This window comes from Paralichthys olivaceus, chromosome 3, assembly GCF_024713975.1.
Source record: "Paralichthys olivaceus isolate ysfri-2021 chromosome 3, ASM2471397v2, whole genome shotgun sequence".
Classification (NCBI taxonomy): domain Eukaryota; kingdom Metazoa; phylum Chordata; class Actinopteri; order Pleuronectiformes; family Paralichthyidae; genus Paralichthys; species Paralichthys olivaceus.
In genome coordinates this window covers 115,001-139,512 of record NC_091095.1, presented here as the reverse complement: position 1 = coordinate 139,512, position 24,512 = coordinate 115,001, and the positions used below count along the sequence as shown (strand labels likewise).

General features: G+C 44.4%; 3 protein-coding genes across 7 annotated transcripts in view; 1 reads left to right on the top strand and 2 right to left on the bottom strand.

The window, feature by feature from the left end:
- Positions 1 to 471: 471 nt before the first annotated feature.
- zbtb37 (zinc finger and BTB domain containing 37) lies at positions 472 to 7,511 on the top strand. Its single transcript, XM_020112136.2, has 4 exons — positions 472 to 824; positions 2,267 to 3,211; positions 3,287 to 3,386; positions 4,050 to 7,511. The coding sequence occupies exons 2-4, from the start codon at positions 2,286 to 2,288 to the stop codon at positions 4,581 to 4,583; spliced, it is 1,560 nt and encodes a 519-aa protein (XP_019967695.1). The 5' UTR covers positions 472 to 824; positions 2,267 to 2,285; the 3' UTR covers positions 4,584 to 7,511.
- Positions 7,512 to 10,958: 3,447 nt separating this feature from the next.
- Positions 10,959 to 16,694, bottom strand: serpinc1 (serpin peptidase inhibitor, clade C (antithrombin), member 1). The gene is made up of 8 exons (XM_020109160.2): positions 16,028 to 16,694; positions 14,136 to 14,493; positions 13,173 to 13,388; positions 12,965 to 13,102; positions 12,530 to 12,748; positions 12,156 to 12,330; positions 11,594 to 11,658; positions 10,959 to 11,153 (listed from the first exon to the last, which is right to left on the bottom strand). The coding sequence occupies exons 2-8, from the start codon at positions 14,490 to 14,492 to the stop codon at positions 10,977 to 10,979; spliced, it is 1,347 nt and encodes a 448-aa protein (XP_019964719.1). The 5' UTR covers position 14,493; positions 16,028 to 16,694; the 3' UTR covers positions 10,959 to 10,976.
- Positions 16,695 to 16,927: 233 nt separating this feature from the next.
- Positions 16,928 to 24,512, bottom strand: part of stil (STIL centriolar assembly protein) — a 9,063-nt gene continuing 1,478 nt past the window's right edge. For 3 of the 5 annotated variants that reach the window (XM_069519463.1, XM_069519472.1, XM_020109162.2), the window contains exons 4-17: positions 23,899 to 24,014; positions 23,613 to 23,800; positions 23,022 to 23,269; positions 22,864 to 22,947; positions 22,220 to 22,306; positions 21,986 to 22,133; positions 21,793 to 21,893; positions 21,596 to 21,704; positions 20,786 to 21,355; positions 20,572 to 20,656; positions 19,139 to 19,355; positions 18,989 to 19,064; positions 18,691 to 18,914; positions 16,928 to 17,717 (exon numbers count right to left, since the gene is read on the bottom strand). In XM_069519463.1, the coding sequence (XP_069375564.1) occupies positions 17,159 to 17,717; positions 18,691 to 18,914; positions 18,989 to 19,064; positions 19,139 to 19,355; positions 20,572 to 20,656; positions 20,786 to 21,355; positions 21,596 to 21,704; positions 21,793 to 21,893; positions 21,986 to 22,133; positions 22,220 to 22,306; positions 22,864 to 22,947; positions 23,022 to 23,269; positions 23,613 to 23,800; positions 23,899 to 24,014 (2,812 nt within the window). In that variant the 3' untranslated portion in view covers positions 16,928 to 17,158. The remainder of the gene's footprint in view (positions 17,718 to 18,690; positions 18,915 to 18,988; positions 19,065 to 19,138; positions 19,356 to 20,571; positions 20,657 to 20,785; positions 21,356 to 21,595; positions 21,705 to 21,792; positions 21,894 to 21,985; positions 22,134 to 22,219; positions 22,307 to 22,863; positions 22,948 to 23,021; positions 23,270 to 23,612; positions 23,801 to 23,898; positions 24,015 to 24,512) is intronic. The other 2 variants (XM_069519477.1, XM_069519483.1) reach the window with 1 other exon arrangement.

Genomic DNA, 24,512 nt, shown 5'->3' with positions numbered 1-24,512 from the left:
TCTAATGAGCTAATATTCGAAAGTTCTAATGTTTTGAAGATGCTGATGTGGATTTGTGTAAAAACATGTGAAACCGTTTTTTTGGGTGAATTTACTTTCATCAGATTCAGGTGATTTCAATGAAACGTCGTGTTTTTCTATTTGTTGTCACTGAAACATTGATGAATTACTCGACTTTACATTTGTTTGATAGAAACAGTCGATATTTAAACCTGGTCTGGATCAGAGGGTCTGTTCCATCTGGTTCTGCCCCACAGACCCTGTTCCATTTCCCTGTGTGATGTAGTGTGTGTGTGCGTGTGTGCGTGCGTGCGTGTTTGTATGTCTGTGAACTTGCACTTTTACAAACTCCAAGGGCCATCATGACCCCTCTGCTCACAGATGCATTCTGGGAGTTGAAGTCTTTGGGGCAGCAGTTCAACCACGTCTCCTCCTGGTCATGAACTACATTTCCCAGCATGCCCCGCGCACCTTCTTCCTTCCTGCAGCCCTCAGCCTGAGAGGAAGATGACGATCAGTCCGCCGACACTCGACCGAGTCTGAACCGAGTCTGAACCGAGTCTCACCTCCAGCGGAATGGAGACGGACCGGAGCCCGAGCTCCGCTGCTCTTCTCCGTCCTTAAAACTGACGCGACCACCGCTGGAGCTGCGGAGCTCCGGAGCCTGGAGGAGCGCCGGGTGGAGCCGGAGTCTGCTGGGCCGAGCCGGGCCGAGCCGGGCCGTCATCTCCCTTCACTGCGGAGGATGCTCAGCTAGCTGCAGGACTGAAGCCTCGACAGACCCGCACCCTGGAACCAGAGCCTACCCCCCCCTGCCCCCTCAGGTGAGTCACTCTGCACACCTGAAGGTTTCCTGCACCCTTTGGTCACACCGGATCTCTAACTGCTGCTGTCAGTGATCTGGTTCTGATCCGGATCTGGGTCCAGGTGTGTCGGGTACTACAGGTTTGTCCTCCTGCTCTGCCCCCTCTGGTAGAAGGAGAGTTTGCAGTCAGGTGGTTCTATGGCTCCAACTTAATAACAACTTAAAGAGACCAGCTCACTCTTTAAGCAGAGGACTGCTACGCTGCCCCCTGTAGGCAGACTCTTCTAGTCAGTGATGTCACTGTCACCTTTAACTCTCTGTGACCACAGACCGTAAATAAAGATGGACAACATGACAGATCCCAGAAGTGAAGCCAAATCTTCCAGAGGTGGGGAATCGTCTTTTGATGACCCTGCATCAATGACAGAACATAATAAATTCATGTTTTTTACAATGTAAATTTTTCTAGCGATGTCCCACCACTGAATATTTATTATTATTATATGTACTCATTAAAGGTCCGGCCGTCTTTAACTGTGTCAGTCTCCAAAAGTCGTCCTCTACTCCCCTGCCGACCTGAGCTCACTTTGCACTGTAACAATAAACACCAACACTCATCCCAAGTTATTATGATGTGAACAGAACTGACGTTTAAACACATGGTTCATCTGTTACAGGACACGAGACACACAAAACCAGGAAGTCAGGGTTAAAGTGACCAGAACTGATTCATGATCCAACACCATCAAGTAATGAATAAATACATGTGAAAGTCAGTTTGTGTATAAAGAGCAACAGACACACACATACAGAAGAAGAAGCCTCGCCCTGTTTCTCCAGGAACATAAACATTAAATCATCAGGTTTTCATAAAGATCAACAAGTGATTAACAAAGAGCAGAGGAGCAGAAACTGTTGACCAGCAGAGTGATGCTCCTCCATGCTGCCAGGCAGAGCCACACTGATACACAGAGACTCAAGATGCAGCACACAGGTCGAAACTGAATGAAGTCAAATCAATGTGGAGATCACTGACCACTACAACAGTGGTCAGTGATCTCAGATTTATTTAATGAAAAGGTTATTTTGTAGATTACAGCACACTTGTAATAACAGTAATGGTCTAAAACACTTTTTAAATCATGAGGCTAGTGCAGATTCACACCTTTAGTCACATGGTGATGAAAACACATACGTATAAAGATGCGTCAATAATCGTTTTATAATCGGTCGTAGCCCTCTGAATCAAATCGGGAGGTGCCTAGATTTTCCCAATCCAAAAATCTTTTGGATCGCCCCCTAGTGGCTGGCTGCAGTATAGGTCATAAACCCTGCCGTCCATCTTTATAAAGGTCCATCTATGGTTGTGACACCCTTTAATAAAACTACCAATCAGGAGCTAAGATGGTCGCTTCTGATCCTGCTCAGTAGTTGATTTGATCTTTGTTCCTGTTGTTGCAGTTTCCCTGCAGGCTGCAGCATGGAGCGCTCTGGCAGCATCCAACTCGACATCCCGGACTTCAGTAACTCGGTTCTGTCTCACTTGAACCAGCTCCGTGTTCAGGGCCGTCTCTGCGACATCGTGGTCAATGTTCAGGGCCAGAGCTTCCGTGCACACAAGGTGGTCCTGGCCGCAAGCTCACCGTACTTCCGGGACCACATGTCTCTGAGCCAGATGAGCACGGTGTCACTGACAGTGATCCGAAACCCGTCTGTGTTCGAGCAGCTGCTGTCCTTCTGCTACACGGGCCGTCTTTGCCTGCAGCTCGCTGACATTATCAGCTACCTGACGGCTGCCAGCTTCCTGCAGATGCAGCACATCATCGACCGTTGCACCCAGATCCTGGAGGGCATCCACCTGAAGATCAGCCTGGCCGAACTGGATGAGGAGTCCAGGGAGGAAGAAGTGCGGGGGTCCAGGGGGGGCCGAACCCTGGAGGCAGTGGTCCGAGGAGGGGGTCATCGCGGTGGTCTGCGGCTCCTTGGCCCACGTGGTGGTGCAGTGGCACTTGAAGCAATTAGCCCTGTTGAAGAGCCGATCAGCCCGCCCCCAACTGTGGAGCACAGTGGGTTGGAGGGGCCCGGGGTCGCTGCTGCTGGCAGAGCAGGCAAAGAACCGATCCTTCGCATTAACCGGGCTGGTCAGTGGTACATGGAGACGAGCAGCGAGCCAGAGAGAAGCGGGAGCGCGGAGGAGGCTGGCAGCGTAGATGGAGTAAGGATCAAGACAGAGAGGATGGAGGAGTGGATTGGAGCCGGAGAGCAACAGGAAGAGGGGGGGCAAGTGGAGGAAGGGACCACCGTGATGATCGACACGTCAGGACGCAGCACGCTGGTGACCGGGCCAGTGGGGGCGCTAGGGGCCCGGAGCGTCCAACCATCCTCCAGCTTCAGTGAGACAGACAGGTAACTTCTGCAATGACACTGTTGATGTCACTGAATATACTGGATGCTTGACGAGTGTGTTCGTGTGTGTATCAGGTTCAGTCCCACCGGCAGCGTGGTCGTCCTGGCGGAACGTCAAAGAGCGAAGAGTGAGTCACCCAATAGGGCGGACGAAGTGCGACCGCCGAACTCCCAGGTACCAATTCAACTTGTACTTATACATCACAAATATTACAAATATCACAATCTGCCCTCAGACCCTCCAGTGAAATAATGAAAACAGCCGGTTTCCTTTTATTCTCTATTCTCAGCTGAATAAAACATTTTAATTAACAAACACAATCATCAGCTGCGGTTTATGTTCTTTTGAGGAAATTGTCATGTAACAATTAGTTTGTACAAATGATACAACACCAGGAACAATGACGAAAATAAGATGAGGATTTTATTGTCTCTTTTATTGTTCGAATGATTTAAAAGTCAGTAAAACTAAACATTGAGCTCGACTGGTACTGTAACCTTAGAAACACTTCAGTGGCCACTAAACCCCAAAGTCTCCCAGATCACAGTATCGGCTAGAACCCTTAAAAGAGAGCGAAGTAGAACCAGTTACAAACCCAATGGGACCATTAGAATCATCCATGGGAGCCACTTAACTGACACAGAACCTCAGGTGCACATGAACTGGAGAGTGTCTGTTGAATCCTCTATACTCTTGTGTATTTGTAGGTGTTGTTTTACCATGAGCCTCCAGAACTTCCTGAAGGACACATTCCCTTGGTGTTTAAAACGTTTCTAAATGGACTTTGGTCCTGTTTGTCATGGGGTTGGTGTATTAACATGTAATTCTGCCTGTCAGGGCGAGGAGCATGCAGCATTTGATATGGGTGGTTACGAGGACTACCTAAGGGAACAAGTAGGAGACCGCTGGTTCCGTTACAACCCCCGACTCACCTGCATCTACTGCTGCAAGTCCTTCAATCAGAAGGGCAGCCTGGACCGCCACATGCGCCTGCACATGGGTATCACGCCATTTGTCTGTCGTATTTGCGGGAAGAAGTACACCCGCAAGGACCAGCTGGAGTACCACATCCGCAAGCACACGGGTAACAAGCCCTTCCACTGCCACGTATGCGGCAAGAGCTTCCCCTTCCAGGCCATCCTCAATCAACACTTCCGCAAGAACCACCCTGGCTGTGCCCCCCAAGAGGCTCACAGCGCTTCCCCCGAGACCACCACCACCTCTGTCACATCCAGGGGGGGTCCAAGCGACGAGGCTTCTCCTAGCCAGGAAGAGCCAGAGGGTGCGGGCAGTGGTGGTGGGAGCAGCAGTGGCGGAGGCCAGTATAGTGAGGGGCCCCAGGCCTCAGTCTCGACCACTGGGCCTGACTGACCCAGAGAGGTGAAGGGTGGGGTGATGCCACAGCAGCGTCAGAAAAGACACCTTTCAGTCCGAACTGAGATTTTTTTCCGCTTTAAACCGCATCTACCTTCACTAACCAAAACAAACAGATTAAGCTAAAATGAAGAAATGCCACACACCCCAACAACCTCATACACCACAGGACATGGTGGTTCTCATTTATTATGTTACAGATTTCTAATTTTATATTTACAAGTATTACAGGTTCACAAATTAACATCACAACAGTTTGTCTGGTGGAAACTTTGCCAAACTACTCAGTGCCAGTTTAACAGTTTAAATCCTTCATATTTGCCTTGAGACAATCCAGGGTGCAGAGTTGGATTTTATTAATCCTGCGTCCTCTTCAAGTGCCACAACGACATCAAAAGATAAAGCTGCAAAAAAAGGTTCAATTAGAAAACCACGTTTAGTTCCAGTGTGATCAGAGTTTCTATGAATGAGCTCTGTGTTGTGAAAGAAGGAAAGTTTCACTCTACTGATATAAACATGTATCAAACATGTAAACCCACATATCAAACATATAAACACACATGTAAGCACATCAATCTTAATCTTAATCAAACATGTAAACACACATGTAAACACACATGTAAACTCATCAAACATGTAAACACGTCACACATGTAAACATATATCAAACATATAAACACATATCAAACATATAAACACATGTAAACACATCAAACATGTAAACACACATATCAAACATATAAACACACATGTAAGCACATCAATCTTAATCTTAATCAAACATGTAAACACACATGTAAACACATCAAACATGTACACACGTCAAACATGTAAACACATCAAACATGTAAACACACATATCAAGCATATAAACACACATTTAAACACATGTAAACATGTCAAACATGTAAACACATATCAAACATATAAACACATGTCACGCATGTAAACACATATCAAACATATAAACACACACATCAAACATGTAAACACATGTCACACATGTTAACACTGATATAAAACATGTAAACACATCAAACAGAATTCACACTACAGTGTAGTTCTGTCATGTTGCCTTTAGGGGGCGACCTTTGTTGCTCTATTTTTAAACTTATTGTTTCATCTTTAAATGTTAAAAAACAAACATACGTCTTTAAGGTGTCATCAGTTTGACTCTGGTTTAATAATTATCAAGCCTAATATCTTCTATAAATGATTATTAATATATTTGAGAAATATACATTTTAACATTAATAAGACAGTGAACTTTCAAATATGTTGGATTTAAAAATGTTTAACATTTAAATGAGAGTGAATCAGTTAGAATAGTTAAATTATATATAATATATAAAATTATTCATTAACTAAATTAGATGAAGTATGAACTTCCAGAGCTTTTGTCTGTATCTCACAGGCTTCTTCAGAATAAAGCTTAGGTCTTTGGTCACATGATAATTTGTGTTTGACCATGAGAAGCATTTGAAGCTTCAGATAAACAAGGTGAAGAGCTCTGGTCGCACTGGATTTGAATCTTTGAATCTTGTGGCAGTTGGAGTCAGTCGTTCAGGAACAGACTCACAGCAGGAAAACGCTGGACAACGTCTGGCCTCAGATAAGCTACACAGCTCAGTTACCTCTCATCACTACGCAATACAGCTGCTGCACTGCACAGCACAGCACCACCGGGGGGCGCTCTGATCCACCCACTCAGATCCAGAGATCTCCGTCAGTCTTCTCAGATATTTTTATAAAAGCATGTCTTTATTGTTCTTCAGATTTTTGTGGAAACACTTTTTTGCTCTGACAATGTGTGAAGACGAGTCAACATCTGATCAACTATGTTATACGTTAATGATGCATCAGCTTCTGCACAGAGACAAACTACAAGTCAAACACAAGCTACACATTAGAGCCGTGCTAACAATTATCTTCACTATGATAATAATAATATTTGATTTGTCATTTATGGATCCTTCAGTCCTAAACCCAAAACCTTTCGGTTTAAAAGTGTTAAGTCATAGAATTAGTTGCTAATCAATTTCCGATTCATCGTCTAAACAAAAACTGAGGGACGTTATGCTAACCATAGTGCACACGCTAACAGACTCATCACATACAGATTGTATTCCAGTGGTTCAAAGCTGTTTTTACTGTTCCAGCTGTTTGTAGCTGTTTCATCCAGCACTGCTAACATAGTTAGCATCTGGAGCTACTTTACTCATTTCTTAGCTGTTGTTGAAACATTGCTGCTTCAATGTCCCGCAGACAAAGGACATACAGAAAATTTACATCACTGGTTCACAGCTGTTGAATATCACGCACATCATTGACCTGCATTACGAAGCTAATGTATTAATATTGCCAATGTTTATTTTGTTCTGAAAAACACGCAGAAAACCAAACAAGTTAACAATTTTCTTATCATGTATAAACTGTTCCAGTGTTTAGGCTGTTGTAGTGAGCTGCCCACACCATCCATGGCTTTGCTCTTGTATATATCCATTTAATCTGTGCGTGCAGTACAAGACAGTTCCAGGACATGTTAACCTAGCTTAGCACAAAGACTAGAATGTTGGGCTAACTGTTAGCCTAGCTACAAGAAAGGCGAAAACATCCATCCTCCAATATTTGCAGTAGTAATGTCTTCACATGGCTAATGTTAGTTTGATAGCTAACAGACAGTTAGCTTTTACCACAAGAATACAATCTACATACGATGATACATGTTTAATATTGCTTTTAACTGCAATAATTATTTCAATTATAGATGAATCTGTTCATCAATGGGTCCTTTAAATTGTTAAACAAAGATCGCATTTCAGACGTGTTTTAAAAAGGATGAATTGATGAAGCTGGAGCCTTTTCATAAAATGGTCATGAATGATTATTGATTATCAATATAGTATTTTTCCTTTGATCACCAAATGAATGAGCTAATGGTTTCAGCTCAAGTAGTTTTTGACGCCGACACTTAACGTGCAGTAGAGCTGATGCATCTTTGACTGACAGCTGTGATCAGGTAGCGACAGGACGAAGAGCCAGACCCAGTCAGACCAGATGGATGTAGTAGCCAGGTCACGGAACTGGACTTAAAAACCTTCCAGAGGTCAAAGTTCATCTTCTGGAGGGTGGAGGCAGGTCCCCTGGCAACCAAAGGAAAGATGGCGTGGTCCTCAAACGCCAAAACAACTTCAGCACTTATCAGAGAGACGGGGTCAGAAAGAAACTTTTTATAAAAACAGAACAATTTCAAATGTACACATATTATCAGACAAACATATTTAAACTATGTAAACACAAGGAGTTGATTCAGACGCAAGTCGGCAGGTAGCACATGGACCGGCTGTTACTGTTTTTCTAGAGCTGTGAATCACATTCTTTTTTTATGCAAGTGAAGCAGCAGCTCCTGGCGGGACTCGAGTTTTCCTCCCTGATTACCGCGCTCACTATTCAGGCTAAAGCAGGAACTATCAGGTACACAGACTCTTTTCCTTCAGTCTGCTAATCGGACATTTACCTTCCCTATATAGCAAAATGCTAACGGCTAAACCTCAGTAATGAGGAATTTAAACTAACCTGTTAATAAACAAACAGTCGCAGGTCAGAAAAAAGAACCGGAGGACGACAAACCGAGCTGAGCAACATGGACCAAAAATCAGCTGATGTGAAAACCACAAGACCTCGTTTTAACTTTTAACGTACATTAACTTTCAGTTTTAAAAAAACGTACATGTTGTAATGTCAAACGTTTGCATGTACAGTTGAAATAAAGTTGTAGAAACAGGAAAATGAACTTGGGCCAATTAGATTCATCAAACAAAAATATCAGTGAAAATCAAGTGAGCGACATTTTACTGCAGTGAAATCAGGACGGATTCTTCTGGACGTTTGAATCCAGTTTGTGCTTCAAGTCTTTCTAAGTTATTATTAGTTATTGTTTCGGATGAACTGAAGTCATGTGTGAACATTGAGATGTAAAAGTAAAACTTTTGGGGTTGAACTTTATATGTACATAAAATATAATTTTATTACATTATTACAGTTCATTTGACCTCGTTGCTCTTCAGTCTAAAATCATCTTAAACTGTGCGTTAGCCTGAACTACTTTGAATTTAATGACTTGTAAATGCCCACATTGTTTACTTTGATTTATTAAGGTCGACTATGAACTTCTGGTTTGACCAGGTCCTGGTTCAGACTTTGATTTTATGAAGTCTCCTCTTTAAAAGATGTAGTGGTGGAGGTTAGCTTCAAGTTAGCTTACACTTCACATACGGTTAACTTACAGTTACCTTATAGTGAACTCACAGCGAATTAACAGTTTAGTAGTTTTTATTTTCACTTTACAAAAAAGAAAATCGCATAAAGTTTTGCCCTAAAAATATGTTAAAGATCGACATGTTGCTCAGCTCCAACTTAAATTGTTCGTCCAGGAATAAATTCAGTCAGTAAATCGATCGTCCTGATGCAGATAATCATTCACTTCTTATTTTGGTCATCGGTAATTAGTCCGTTAGAAACAGCTGCCTCAGTTTCTACATTTCTTATTCTGTTTTTTTTGGATTAAATTAAGAAAGAAACTGTTGATATTTCCAACTTCATTTTCACTTTTTTCAAATAAACAAGTTACCAGGTTATTAAAACTAAACCGGTCTGAACTGGTTTGAAAAGGGTTAAAAATGGGCGAACCTTCCTCCTCACTGCACAGAGGTGTCGTCAACCAGATTGGTTCAGTCCGATCCAGTTTGGTTCGGTTAACTCTGGTCTAGTCTGGTTCAGTCTAGTCTGGATCAGTTTGGTTCGGTTCAGTCCAGTCCAGTTTAGTCTGATTCAATCCGTTCCAGTCTGGTTTGGTTTAGTTCCAGTGTAGTTTGGTCTGGTTCAGTCCGGTCCAGTCTTGTCCGGTTCAGTCTGGTTGGAGGGATCTATAAAACAGGAGTAATCGGGTCGTGGTTAACGAAGTGGACCGGTTGAACTTAAGAGTCGTGTTTCAAATGAACAGACTCATTTTTAAAATAAATGATCAAAGATCAGAAAACTGTCGATGAATCAACAACAAACTGGTGTTTGATTGTTTCTAAGAATCATCAGATTCAACTTTACAGAATCTGATCAGATCAAGTGACTCAGGATCCGACTTCTCTTCCATTGTTCTTCAGTTTCATCTTCAAACTGTGAAAACGGCTCAACCTCATCATCTTCATCATCCTCTGGTCTTCATCGTGTATTTGAGTCGGTCGAGGCTCCGTCATCGACATCGTTCGCTTTAAATGCCAAATGTTGGTTTCGTGTTTTTTTACTTTTGACTGTTTCTGAATATCCACAACACGTCTGATGATACTTTACTGTCACCGTGTATCTAATATATCCGAGCAGAAGATGGTTTTAGTAAAAGAACTTTTAATACTGTACTTTTTAAAGAGGATGTACTAAACGTGTTCGGAAGCTTTGATGTGAAGAACTTTTCTGTTGCATGTGTCTGGTGGAGGGGGGGTGGGGCAAAGGTTGATGATAGTTAGAAAATGTGAAGAAGCTTCTGTTACTATGACCACTATCAATCTATAGATCACTCACAGGTCGCTTCTCCTTCACAGGAAATAAAGCACTTTACGTGTCAAACTGCAGCGACTCACGTTATTTACACGCTAACTTACGAAGAAACCAACAGTTGATTATTAACGTCTTTGAGAAAGTCAGAAAAATATGAAACATTCAACAGTTTATTTAACCAAGTAAATGAGCTTTTAGCTTGGTTTGTGAAAATGTGTGTATTTATATATATACATACATATATATATAAATACACACATTTGCTGTGTTGTTTTAGCTGTGGTATCTGATATCAGTGATAATCTAAAAACTCCAGCGCAGCACGTAGCACATTGAAAATATGGAGAAGTGGTGCCACCTTGTGGAGAGATTAAAGTTAAGCACCACACAATCGACTCAATCAACAAGATGTGACAGTTGTCATTGAAACAATGAATTCATGTGAAGCTGAAACAGTAAAATGTCAGTTTAGTTGAATGTATAGATTTTTTTGTTTTCTATAAATGAATGTGTGACAGGAAGTGAGTGTTTGGTGGAGACACACAACCATAGTCGTATTTTTAGTTTTACAGTGAAACCTTTAACAACCAGAGGAGCATCAGCAGCCTCACAGACTTAATGTTAACTAAAGTGTGTGATATCAGTCATTTCCACATGATCTACACAAATATTCAGCTCCTCTCTGTTAAATGTTTATCTACACACAATCCAATCTGTTCTTTCACACATTCATATGATGCAGCTGTTTATAGAGATCTGTTCGTGATGTTTTTACAACATATCAGTATTTGCTGGTTTGTAAAACAGAAACTTCGATTTGCGTTTGTATGAAAGCAGTTTTTATTGGTTGCAGGGGTCGGCCACTCTGCCGATGAACAGCATTGTGTTAATGGTCGATTCTCTGATGAGCAGCAGGAAAGGTCGGTTGGCCAGAAAAACCTCAACGTTAAAATTGAGGGAGCGTCCGACTGCCACCACGGCCGTGGCTGCCGCCGCCTCACTGCCCTCCTCTTTTACCTACAAGCCAAAGAACAGGTTTGTTAAGAGCCTGTCTGAGCTGGAGACTCCCTGTGGAGTACAGAGAATCACACTCCCTGTGACTGGGATCGAACTGCCGAACTTCTGGTTGGAGGTTGAAGGACGATCGCTCCACCCCACAGCCACCAGTACCACCCTCCCATTGCAGTACCACACACTCCCTCAGACACCCTTAACGAGGGCGGGACAATTTTATCAGTCATCAGTACACCTGGCATTCTATTGGTTGGAGAATTTTGACAGATGTCAAAAGTGCACGCAACTAGAGTGAGTACATGACCAAGAAGTTTAAGTGTGAGCACAGGGTTTACAGGGAAACACAGACACTGTTAATGGATTCAATGACGCAGTCTCCTTTCTTACAAAGTTAAATAAAATTGAAAAAAAACCGAGAGCCAATCAGCGTGTCGGTAACGAACCTCCAGGAAAGCTTTGTGGTAGGCTTCTGAGATGTAGACGGTGTCACTGCCGTCCTCCAGGATTCCTGAAACAAACACAAACTCACCTGTAAAACCTCGTCTCATGTTTTCATCTATTAAGTCACACCTGGATTCAAATGTGTTTCACACACAAATGATCTATTTTTAACGTGATTACATTTACACCTGATATTTGCATTTACACATTTTTGCTCATGTCATCATTTTTCGTAACGATGCAGTTCTTTTCCACGTGACAGCGTGTCCATGACCAGGCGGTTGTGCTCATCTGATCTCCTGAACTGTCATGTGGTTACCTGCTCCTGATATAGTATTTATAAAGTAAAGTATTTATGTATAAAGAGCCCATTTTAGGTCAAAGAAAACCATTTATACAATTTAGATGAAACACACAAGTGAAAACAGCACTAGGATTATTTCATATTCTGCCAATAAATCTATTTCACCTAAATCATAAACACTGGAGCTTTAATGTTAATGTGTTGCTGCAGTGTGAAGAGGTATTTGATATGAGGTTTGTGGACATGAGAGGGTGAAGCACCTGGCAGGCTGGACTTCTCTGAGCTGAACAGGTCAGTCAGTCCCATCGCCTGCAGCTTCTCCTTCAGAGCAAAACTGTCCTCTACCCTGAACCGAGGGACGTGGACGGACACCGAGGTTTCCTCCATCTCATTCAACCAGCTGTTCAGTTTCATCAGGTCCAGACTCTCCTCCACCTTGACACAAAAACAAACATCCACAAAACGTACATGTGGTCATTCACTACTTTACTCTTCATGTGCATTTTGAAATTGACTTTGTCTACATGCTGCCGCAGAGCAGAAGAAGAGGAAAAGGAAAAATATATTTATGTGTTAGGGTTAGGTATATGTTCTGTTCAGGGCACTGACACCAATAATCAATAATCAGTATCACCTGGCTGAGCGCTGTGTCCTTGCATGGAAGAATGATCACCATGGTGATGTCGTCTCCAAGATACGGCATCTCCAGAAGCTGCACATGGTCGTCGGGGAAGTGTCTGTACCTGAACTTGGTTTCCTGGAACATCATACTGACGGAGCAGCTGCGACTCTCACTGACGTGGAAATCTGCGGCGAACACCTTGTCTTTGTCAAACTTGTTCTTCCACTGACCCTGAAAGGTAGAAACAACAGCACTGTGTGTGCACGTCGATGTCTTGACTGTAAATATCTGAGCAGGTCCCACAAGTTAAATTCAGCTCAGATTTTTTAAAGGTTTTAAAGGATTTTCACTCTATTCCTTTTTCTGTCTATCTCACAAATGTATTTTCTCTCCAGGTGTGAACTTGGGGGACAGAGAAGGCCAAGTCAGACGTTTACTGTCTGCTACCTTGAAGTAGATGTTGTTGACAAGGACCAGGATGGTGTTGGAGTCCAGTGACCCCAGTGGCAGCGTGTCCTGGATCTTGTTCTCCGTCTTGTTGGCGATCCAGTTGTTGATGGTGGCCCGGGCCTCCTCCGGGTTCTCCTGCAGTACAGAACCGGGGTTACCAGGGTAACCGAGTGTGGATACGTAGATGTGTTGGATGAAACTTTACCTTGAAGTTGAGCGGCAGCAGTTTGGCTCCATACACCATCTCAATAATGTTCTGATACGTCTCGTTGAAGACCAGAGACTTGTCTCCAAACAGTCTGTTAGCAGAGATCAGCTGGGTGGTCTCGTCCTTCTTTCTGTACAGACGACAGTTGAGTTTGGCGAAGAAGAAGTGGACCTGATCTGACGTCTTTTCTTTGATGGTGTCAAACTTAAACACCTGGAGTTCGATGGACACAGAAAAGCCATCAACACTGGGTCCTCAGGAAACAGGTGAAGACAAGAGGAGGTAAAGACAAGAGGAGGTGAAGACAAGAGGAGGTAAAGACAAGACGAGGTGAAGAGGTAAAGACAAGAGGAGGTGAAGAGGTAAAGACAAGAGGAGGTGAAGTGGTAAAGACAAGAGGAGGTGAAGAGATAAAGAGGTAAAGAGGAGGAGATGAGACGCCCCCCCCATCCATATTAATATTAATAAAACTCATGGAGGTGGAGGAGGAGGAGGAGGAGGAGGAGGAGGAGGAGGAGGTGGAGGAGGAGGAGGAGGAGGAGTCGCCGCCGCAGCAGCAATGTTTAAATCGGTTCTATCCATCGACCCTTCACATGAAGGTGTTTCTAACTCGTACATCAGGTTCATCTAGTTTTCATCATAACTGACTGAGCTTCTATCTGAGCTCTTCTAAGAACAGATCTCAGGTCAGATTGAGTCTTTATAATAATGTCAAGGGTTCCGGACACTTGATGATGTCACAGGAGCAGTATGGAGCATGTTTAGTTTCATAAGTTTGAAGAATCAGTCTCTGGTTACTTCACCCCCCCCTCCATCATACTTATATACCAGTTTAAGATTAAACTTAAAACGTTCCTCTTTGTTAGTCTATAGTTCTGGATCCGGTCCTGAACCATCTCTTGGTTATGTTGCTATAGGTCCAGACTGCTGGAGGAACTCCCATCATGCACTGAGTCTCACCTTCATGATCTGCTGCAGTGTGTCGTTGCAGGCACCCAGTTTGGTCATAGCGAATGCAGTGGAGATGCTGATGGGGGACATGAAGATGTTGGACTCGGGGGTCTTGCCGATAGCGAGCTGCTTGTACAGTGACAGGGCAAAGCGGCTGTTGGCCTTCGACAGTTCCCACACTCGGGGGTTTGTGGACTCAGGGACCTGCTCGGGCTCCGAGGTCGTGCCCTCGGGGTCGGGGATTCGGTAGATGCATCGTGGCTCCAGAGCCAGGTCTCTGGGTTTGGCTCCACAGATGTCTGGACGGAAGGCGTGAGAGACGAGCGGCAGGAATGCCACAACCAACAGCCAATCAGCAGCCCTCATCCTGGGTTAGGGTTAGAATGACAGTAGCACACACACATTTCTACTTCTATCTTAGTGAGGACACTCATTGGCATTCCCTTACCCTTAACCCTAACTCTAATTTAAACCCAACTCCAACCCTAAAACCAAGTCTTAGCCCTAACTCTAACCTAAACCTGACCCTAACTCTAACCCTTAACCTAATTCTAAATCTAATCTAAACCTAATTCTAAATCTAATCTAAACCTAATTCTAAATCTAATCTAAACCTAATTCAATTCAATTCAATTTGTATAGCGCCAAATCATAATATACATGATCTCAAGGCTCTTCACAGAGAAGGTCAGGACCTTAAAATGAAAATGTAGAGAAACCAACAGGTGAACAATGAGCAGCACTTTGAGACTGTGGAGGAGAAACTCCTCATTAACAGAGAGAAACCTCAAGAACCAGAGTCAGTGTGGAGACATCTGCCTCCACCGGGGGAGGAGAAAGACATGGGGAGGAGAGAGGGGGGGAAAGAGGGGAGAGAAGAGAGAGGGATAGTGGGGAGGGGGAAGTAGGGGAGAGGGGGGGCGAGAAAGACCGGGGACACTTGAGCACCATCAGGTTTCAGATCTGACTTGTTAAAATGTAAACAACAGTGTAAAGAATATTAATTATTATTGATAACGGACACATTTGATATCATAATGAATTACTGAGATACTGTAATTAGTAATAGTAAAAGTTGTTGTCCTGAGGTTCCGGGGTCAGAGATATCTAATAATTCTAACCTAATTCTAACTCCAACCCTAAACCCTAATTTTAACCCTAAAACCAAGTCTTAACCCTCAACCCTCTGAAAAAGCGAGGACCAGACAAAATGTCTGGTCTGTGCTTAAAATGGTCCTCACAAAGGTGCATCTGTGCGTTGTACAGGAACGCACACAGATAATCAATCATCTCTAACTGAGCTTTAAAAGCCTTCCATATGTTTTCAAATCAACATCATGATTAATCTGAGTGATTTCAACTTTTTATTTATTGCATAATTTTGCATAAAACAGAAAATTCAGAATTTTTATATGAAATATATTTTAATAGTTTGTTTTTATAAAAAGTATAGAAAATCCATTGTCTCTGAATTGTTTAGTTCTTATTCAATTATTTCTGACATTTTATATTTCCAATGATTTTATATTATTAGCATCAATAATGATTATATATTTTTCTTAAGGAACAAATAAAGTGTTTAATGAAACTGAACTAATATTTAAACAAAATAATTCACTTCAAATGTCAGTTCCAGGTAACCAAAGACACATTGAAATATATACAGAAATACAGAATCATGTTATGTATATATATATATATATGTATATATATATATATATACTCTATCTGATATACTCTATCAAACATATCAAGACTTTAATTATTAACAATCAGTATTAACTCTGAATTAATTAAAAATAAAAAAATATTTTATTTTAGGTAAACTTTCATTCTTAATTTAAACAATTGTAATAAAAAAAAAAAGAATCACAGTAAAGGATTGAAGTTGGAGCTCTTACCTGAGCAGGTGAAAAAAACAGTCTGAGTGTACAAGCTGATCTCAGGTCAGTGTCCTGCAGAGCGACCAGTCGTCACAGCGACCTTTGAGACATTGATCGTGTGTTGGTCAACAGTCGGTTTCATTCCAGGAAACATGTGGACACAAACAACAGTGATGAACTCACCGTCAGGCCCATCACTGATCAATAACCAATACTGCTGCAGGACACACGGCTCACCAGCAGGGGCCAGAGCATCAGTCCAGTTATTTCATGAAACAGTTTAATCTTTATTTTAATTTATTTCAGACACCGATGTGGACGAGCTGTAAACAACAACACCGATCTTTCCTGCTCTACAGGCTCCACCCCTTGCCTGAACGTTCCCCACATGTTCCTGTTGTTGTGAACGAGTCGACAATCTGCTGCTGCACACACTGACTACACAACATTATATACAGTTCATGTAAACGAGTTTCATTTAAAAATTTTAATCTGAACTTTTGTCAAATGAAAGTGCGAAAATTTAACTTAAAGCTCCAGTATGTCACATTTAGGTGAAAGGATCTATTGTCAGAAATTTAATGTAGAATAATCCTCGTGATGTTTTCACTAGTTCGTTTCATCTAAATTAAATGAATTGTAGTTTTCTTTACCCCAGAAAATACTTTATATTTAAATACTTTATATTTACATGGAGGGGACCCTCTCTACGGAGGCAGCCATGTTTTTTACATTAGTCCAGACTGGACAAACTAAAACCTTTTGAGTTTTTATGACGACTGAAGCTGCCACAGGTTCTTCTTGTGTTTGGAAGGAGAGGGGAGGGGTGTTCAGCTGCAACATGACACTTCACCACTAGATGTCACTAAATTCTACACACTGAACCTTTAAAGCTTTGATAAACAGGAAGTCAGCAGATAAAATCATTCATGTGAATTTTATTTGTGGAATCAACAAAAACAAAAGTGCACAAACATTGACATAAAAATGATACAAACACACACACAAGGCAGATTTCCAGTTAAACCATAAAAAGACATTTTGTCTGATTTGCTGCTGAAGACTCAGTTATCCATTAAAACCAGTCTGACTCCGAATGCACCACAAGCCAGACTCCAGTTTAAACGAGAGCGTTTCCGTGGCGCCGCGTTAGAAGAGTTTGGGCAGCTGTCTCAGACGACTCAGGTCAAGGATATTTCCCACTGATCCCTCCGTCTGGCGCATGCTCGCCCTCATTAAAGATGGACACTTGCTGGAGCAGTTCTCCTTGTCTGCTCTGTTGGGCGTGGCGTTTCGGGCCAACAACTGCATCTTCGGCAGCAGGTCTCTGATTAGCTGGCTCTGGGGGAGGGGCTTCGCGTTCAGAGCTTCGGTCAGTGGCTGTCGAGTCGGCGCCTCCTGAACTTTGACTTCCTCCTGCTCTTCCTCGTCCTCCTCAATCAGGCCGTACTTCCTCATGTACTGCCTGGATCCCAAAGACATGTTGCTAGGCGACAGCAGGGAGTCAGTGGAGGAGGCTGGGACTGGACAAGGGGCGTGGCCTCCAAGAGACAACCTGCTGAGCTGAGAGTCGCTCAGGTAACGCAGAGCGATGGCGTTGGCCTCCAGACTCAGATCCACGCTGCCGCCTGGACACAGAGAGCTGACACTCAGATCAGACACGCTGAGTCTGGACACGACTGCTGCTGGGTTGATGCTCGCCAGAGTGCTGAAAACACACACACACACACACACACACACACACACAGTTAGTAAATGTGAGTGAATCAGAGGCTTCCTCCATACGACTGCGTTTTAAAACTTTCTCTGTCCACACAAGCGTTTTGGATCCGTATCGGTTTTAATCCGACGCTAATCCGACACTAACGCGCCTGAAAATACAAATGACCACTCACGTGCACTGGACATGCACGTGTAAACAGATCTCATCTCATTTAAACGGAAGGCGACTGTGTGTTTGGAGAATAAACTACATCACATTAGATACTGTTATGGAAAGTTGTTTAGCTCACTATCCTAGCTGTGTTAAGATTGATGCTACACTTGACTGTGTACGTTAATGTGAGTAACTTCAGCATCTATGTCATATTAGATTATTGTTTCAGAAATAACGTTAGCCAGCTGCTTCCGTGTGAAACTGGTTGAGCTGGACTTTGTTTTTGAGGCTCTACGGTAACGTAGGGTTGAATTCAAAAGTTTGATTGATAATATTACTACAACAAACAAAGATTATTATCCATGACACAAAAACATAACATGCCTCCATGATGCTCTTGTGGTGTCAGCCATGTGCCATATGTGTCCTTAAGCCCCGACATTCGAAACAAGGTAATTTACTCCAAGTTTTTTGCCTAAATATTGTCGATTAAAAAATATTATTCAGTTAAATTCTATATACTGGGAACATCACAGCTGTCTGAATTTAATAATCCTGCAGTTTTGGATGATTAAAATTCCAGGTGATAAAATGTGTTCCCTCACATTCAGATGATGAGAAACATTATTTTTGCCTCTGATCACTTTGTTATTTCAGACACTGTCAACATTCAGGTGTGCCTTTGCATGGTTTTATAAATCTGAATCTTTTTTTGCATACACCATTTGTGGCGTTTGTGCGCACATAGACTTTTAGTATGAATCCTATGACACTCTGTTCGTTAAATGAGGCCCCTGGTACTTACCTGACACTCTCCACATCTCGCACTCTGTTCCTGTCAGACTCCATCAGATCTTCTTTGTCTACATTCACTCCGAGCTGCTGCAGCTGCCGCAGAGTGGCGCTAACTACGGGGTCTGAACTCCGCTGCCTCCTACTGTACAGGGAGGAGACTAGAGACTCACTCCTCCTCCTGGACTCCACTTCCTGTCCATCGTCCGACTCCTGCAGACGACTGGTCAGCTGAGTCTGAGGTCATAACAAGAGGTTGTAAAGTCGTTTGTACAGTAACCCCCCCCCCCCATCCGAAGGTGTCCTGTTACCATCAGGTTTTTGTAGAAGCTCTGCTGCTCGTCTCTGCACATGTTCACACTGACGCCCACTGGACTCTGCAGACGACTGAACACACACACACACTCCTTCTTAAACACCTGTTTAAACAACAACCATCTTCACTAGTGTGAGCGTCTCACCTGTGTTGACCGGTAGGGGAGCAGGTAGACACCTGATGTGTGATGTCACAGGCCTCAGAACCACCCAAAGTCGCAGTGACGGAAAGGTCATGTGATGATGAATGTCTGCAGGAGGAGGGGCTGGGGGAGGAAGGAGAGGTGGGGGAGGAGGGGTGTGTGGCTTGTGTCTCCTGATGGGGCAGGGGCTGGACAGGGTCCGCCCAGAACAGACTGGCACCTGAAAACAGAGTGATGTCATCATCACACACAACTGTCAGTGAATACATCACTTTCTCTCACACACACTCACCCTAGGGCTCCACGATATTAGGAAACCCATCCATAGCCATAACGTTGTTTAAAAGTATAGTTCACCGAAAAATGAAACTTCACTCATTATCTACTCACCACTATGATGGAGGGGGGTGAAGTGTTTGAGTCCAGAAAACACTTATGGAGTTTTGTGGACTCACAACACGCCTCCATTCTGCTCCTGTGATGTCATCAAGTGTCCACAAGCCCTGACATTCAAATTCAACTGGAAACAAGGTCATTTACACCAAATTTAATCGGCCTTAATGTCCACTGGAAGTGGCTCAGCCATCGAACGTGATGGTGTCAGAAGTTCTGTAAACGCACCACGTAGGAAGATATCAGAGACATTAAGACTTAAACTGTAAATTACCTTGTTTCCAGTTGAATTTGAATGTCAGGGCTTGTGGACACTTGATGACATCACAGGAGCAGAATGGAGGCATGCTGTATTTTTTCTGTAGTTTTATTACGTCTGAAGTTTCAGTCACCATCAACTTTATTTGTGTTGGATTCTGCTCAAACAAAGTTTCCTTCTGAAACTCCAGGAGGGTTTTGTAGAGTCAAACACTTCACCCACCCTCCATCACAGTGGTGAAGAGCTAATGAGTGAATTTTCATTTTTCGGTCAACTATTCCTTTAATATCGCGAGGACGATATGACTATGAATAAATAAATATAAACAGTCCCTGGCTACGGACGCAGAGACCACGGACAGCTCCACAGCCGGGAGAAGGCTCACAGCCCGGCCGCACTGCCACCAGATCAAAGGCAGACACCAGGGAGCCATGCACAGCTCCACTGAGTCCACTTACATTGTTCATTTGGGATCTTTTCAAACATGCAAAAGTTTTGTTAAGCTGCAATGACTGCGTCAAACCAAATGGGGGAGGGAGAGAGAGAGAGAGAAAGCAGAGAATGCACAGCGCATGAAACACCATTTATTGCAGTTTTTGCAATAAGTATATCGCTCATGTTGATATCGCGATGAGATTTTCAGTATATCGTGCAGCCCGAACACACACACACACACACACACACACACACACACACACACACACACACACACACACACACACACACACACACACACACACACACACACACACACACACACACACACACACACACACACACACACCTGTCCCCACTGCGACGCTGGTCTTGCTCCTGGCCTCCTGAGTGTTGACGTGATGTTTCATCTGAGCCTCCAGGAGCATCTGAACCTACAGTTCAAGGACAACAGTGAGGACTTGAGTTACCATGACAACCACACAAACACACACCCTGGCACCAATCAGCAGCCTGGTCGGTGACGAGGTACGTTTGAAAATGACAGATAAAGATCTTGTTACCTGAGCCTGCAGGAGGCGCAGCTGTCGGTCTTGGTGGAGGAGGACCTGGTAGGTGTCTGATGGTACAACTCCGCCCACCTGATCACTGCAGTGATTTAAATAGGGGGGATGGGGGAGGCAGGGGGGAGGGGAGGAGACATGAGTAGGATGACTGCAGGGACCAGGAGGGGCAGGGGGGAGGAGGGGGGAGGGAGGCGACGAAGGGTGATGCAAGGGAGGGGGGAGAAGACCTCGGGTGGAGGAGGGGGGAGCAGGAGGTGTCATCGGCTGGTTTCTGAATGTGGGGGGAGGAGGAGCTGGGGAGGAGAGTATGGGGGTGGAGTTACAGGTGTAAGGGGAGTAGCAGGTGGAGGGCGGCTGCAGGTTAGAGTTGGGGGTGCTATGGAGGTGAAGAGGGGGAGGTCTGGGAGCTTGGGAGGAAGAGGGAGGGGTGCTTCCTTTCGGAGTAGCAGACTTCCTGTCAGCCGAGGAATGAGGAAGAGATCTGTGGGTGGAGCCAGGATCCTGCCAGGTGAAGCTGCTGTCAATCAGCAGAGAGAGTTCAGGGACAGACGGCTGAACTCTACGACTCTGTAACACAAGATGGCAGCGTTTGTATCCCAGATATTTAATTTGTGTACAATGTGAGGAAGTGGAGACGTCTCTGATTATCTTTATATACAGTCAGTGATTAACTTTATATACAGTCACTGATGGTCTTTATATACGTCCTCAGTATCGTGACCTTGCAGTGATGTGGTGATGGTCTGTTGACTGTCTCATTAGCATCATTAGCAGGTAGCCTCCTGACAGCCCTGGGCTGCGACTCACCTGCTGAGCGGGGGCATGAGGACTTGGGGACGGTCGTGGAGAAAGGTCTTCGTCTTCGACTCCAGAGTCCTGATCAGTGACGGTGACAACAGCAGCTGATGGGGGGGCGCTGGGGGGGGGGTGGATTTTGGGCTCAGTAAAAACTCCTCTACGTCAGTAAAGTTCAGAAAGTGGGACTGTCCCTTTAAACCTGGTACCTGTTGAAGGAGCTTTGAGCCACTCTGAACGTCTCTGTCTGTCTGTGATCGTCTGAAGACAGCTCACACTGCAGAGACTGACCGTCCACCGACGCAATCTGCTGGACACACAGCTCATCATCAGCCCCACTCAGAATCAATTCATCAATAAGTTCAGCTGCAGATGTCCACATAGTGTCAGATGAGTGGTTACCTGGTAGAGTGTGACAGACTGGGAGGCGGTGAGTAACTCACAGTCCAGCTGGAGTCCAGGTCCTGGTCCTCGACACTGGAAGAACTGTGGAGCTCTATGAGTGGTAGCGAACAGAACGAGCAGGAAACAGCCACTCTCTGACAGAACTCTGAAACACATTTGAGAGTTGCTTGCTCACAATTCAACATCATCAGTACACAACGTTGGTCTCCACAGACATCTTCTGCCCCTCACCTTTCCTGCAGGGCGGTGCTGAACAGGAACCTCAGACACCACAACATCACTTGAGGGTTATAGATGTGTGTGACTCCACTCAGCCAGCTTTCACAGACACACAAAAGAACCTCTCTTAGTAAATCTCTGCCAACAGTCTTCAATTCAATCTGCACCACACTCAGGAATTCAGTCCCCTAATATGTCTGAGCTTTTTCATCCTGAATTTTTCTCTTAACGGAAATGTTGAAAAAGTGAAAACAGATGTGGGTGAAAGACACTTTGATGAGGGAAACAACAACAGTACACCTGAAGAACAAAACATCCACGACATTAGAAAAAAGAAAATTATTTGCTCCATTTACAAATCACCACGAGTTCTGTAACTTTTGAAATTCGAACATTCATCGAACATGTTGGGGGGGTGTCAGATTAGTTTGAAAAATGTAATGTTGTGCATTTATTAATCTTTTAGAGTTATTGTTTCCAGGTCATCATGATGAGACCAGGAACAGTTGTGCAGACTTTACACAACTGAATGTATGGCATACATATATCATTCATGCTTAGCAGCTAGCCTGCTAACAAAGACAGGTAAAGTGAGAGCGAAGGATGACATTTTCTAGCTGGACGGTTGACTAATCCCAGAGAACAATCAGACTCACAGTCCGACCAGCGGCAGGTTGGCGGCTTTGGGATCAGACTCCAGTAGAAGCAGCAGCTTCCTGGTTTGATCCATGGTCAGAAACCTGCGAACACACACATGGTTCAGTGTCAGTAAAAACACACAGTGTGACTCATATCAGTGACGGTCACATCTCACCCTCTCTGGCAGTTGGTGGAGTGCTGCAGCGTTCGTCCAACACCAATCAGACTCCTCAGCAGAGCAGTGGGGATGATGGGAATGGCTCGGACCGGCTGGACTTCCACTCTGACGGATGGACAGATGGCCGACCAGCTGAGACTGAACGCCATAGCGTCAGACTGCTGACAGCAGACCACACGACCTCTGACCTTTATCAGCTGAGACAAATCCAGAGTCTGTCTGCTGCTCACAAACTGCTGCAGAGCCTGTCAACACACAGAGTTCATTTAGACAAATGAGACGATGCAACACCTGCCTCAGTTCAACATACATGACATTGACATCATCACTCAGAAGAGCTCATCCCCCCTTCAGGAAACCAATTCAATTCACTCGATCCTCAAATCACACACACTAATAAATGTCTGTCTGTTTGTTTTCATCATGATTTATTCTCTAAGGGTGGAACATGGGTCAGAGAAGAAGTAATTATATTTTGATGTTGATCTGGAAAAAGGGGCAGATCCCAGACCAGCAGATCCAGGGAGACGTTCACATCAGCAGTGTTAAGGCGGTTGAGGCGCTGACTGATGACCTCAGAGCTTTTACCTTGAAGCTGTGATGAATCTCAGCCTCTGATTGGATAACGGTGACAGGTGACGTCTCAGTCTGAGTGGAAAATAAACAAGGAACAAGGATGTCTCCAGGAAGCAGAGCAGTGGGGACCCTGGCTGATGATCCAACCTGGTCCCGACCGGGATCGAAGCGGTCCAGATTCACAGTGACCCCCTCCTCATCTGGACCCAGGAGCACAAACAGCAGAGAACAGGAGTGAATATGAGCCAGGTGAGTTTGACCAATCAGAGCTCAGGATAACAAGCAGGTGACCTCTGACCTGAGTCCACACACACTGATCCCAAGAAGAAACAGTGGAGGCAGGGCTTGTTACTGTGACGGACGTGGCGCTGAGCCAGTCGCAAAGCTTTCTCCAACAGCACCACACGAGGCTTCCTACACAAAGACACACACACAATGCACAATCTTATCTAACACTGACATTAAAACGAAGTCTACTGAATCAATCCATCGATCACTGGTCTGAGGGTCTGATGGTCTGAGGTCTGAGGGTCTGATGGTCTGAGGTCTGATGGTCTGAGGGTCTGAGGGGTCTGATGGGTCTGAGGTCTGATGGTCTGAGGGTCTGAGGGTCTGAGGGGTCTGATGGGTCTGAGGGGTCTGAGGGGTCTGATGGTCTTTGGGGTCTGAGGGTCTGATGGTCTGAGGTCTGAGGGTCTGATGGTCTGAGGTCTGATGGTCTGAGGGTCTGAGGGGTCTGATGGGTCTGAGGGGTCTGAGGGGTCTGATGGTCTTTGGGGTCTGAGGGTCTGATGGTCTGATGGTCTGAGGGTCTGATGGTCTGAGGGTCTGAGGGTCTGATGGTCTGATGGTCTGATAGTCTGAGGGTCTGATGGTCTGATGGTCTGAGGGTCTGATGGTCTGAGGTCTGAG

Coding starts and splice junctions, on each gene's coding strand:
- zbtb37 (XM_020112136.2), top strand. CDS start 2,286: ATGGAGCGCTCTGGCAGCATCCAACTCGACATCCCGGACTTCAGTAAC. Junction 3,212..3,286: donor AGCTTCAGTGAGACAGACAG/GTAACTTCTGCA, acceptor TGTGTGTATCAG/GTTCAGTCCCACCGGCAGCG. Junction 3,387..4,049: donor TGCGACCGCCGAACTCCCAG/GTACCAATTCAA, acceptor TCTGCCTGTCAG/GGCGAGGAGCATGCAGCATT.
- serpinc1 (XM_020109160.2), bottom strand. CDS start 14,492: ATGAGGGCTGCTGATTGGCTGTTGGTTGTGGCATTCCTGCCGCTCGTC. Junction 13,389..14,135: donor CACTGCAGCAGATCATGAAG/GTGAGACTCAGT, acceptor ATCGAACTCCAG/GTGTTTAAGTTTGACACCAT. Junction 11,659..12,155: donor AGAGAAGTCCAGCCTGCCAG/GTGCTTCACCCT, acceptor TGTTTGTTTCAG/GAATCCTGGAGGACGGCAGT.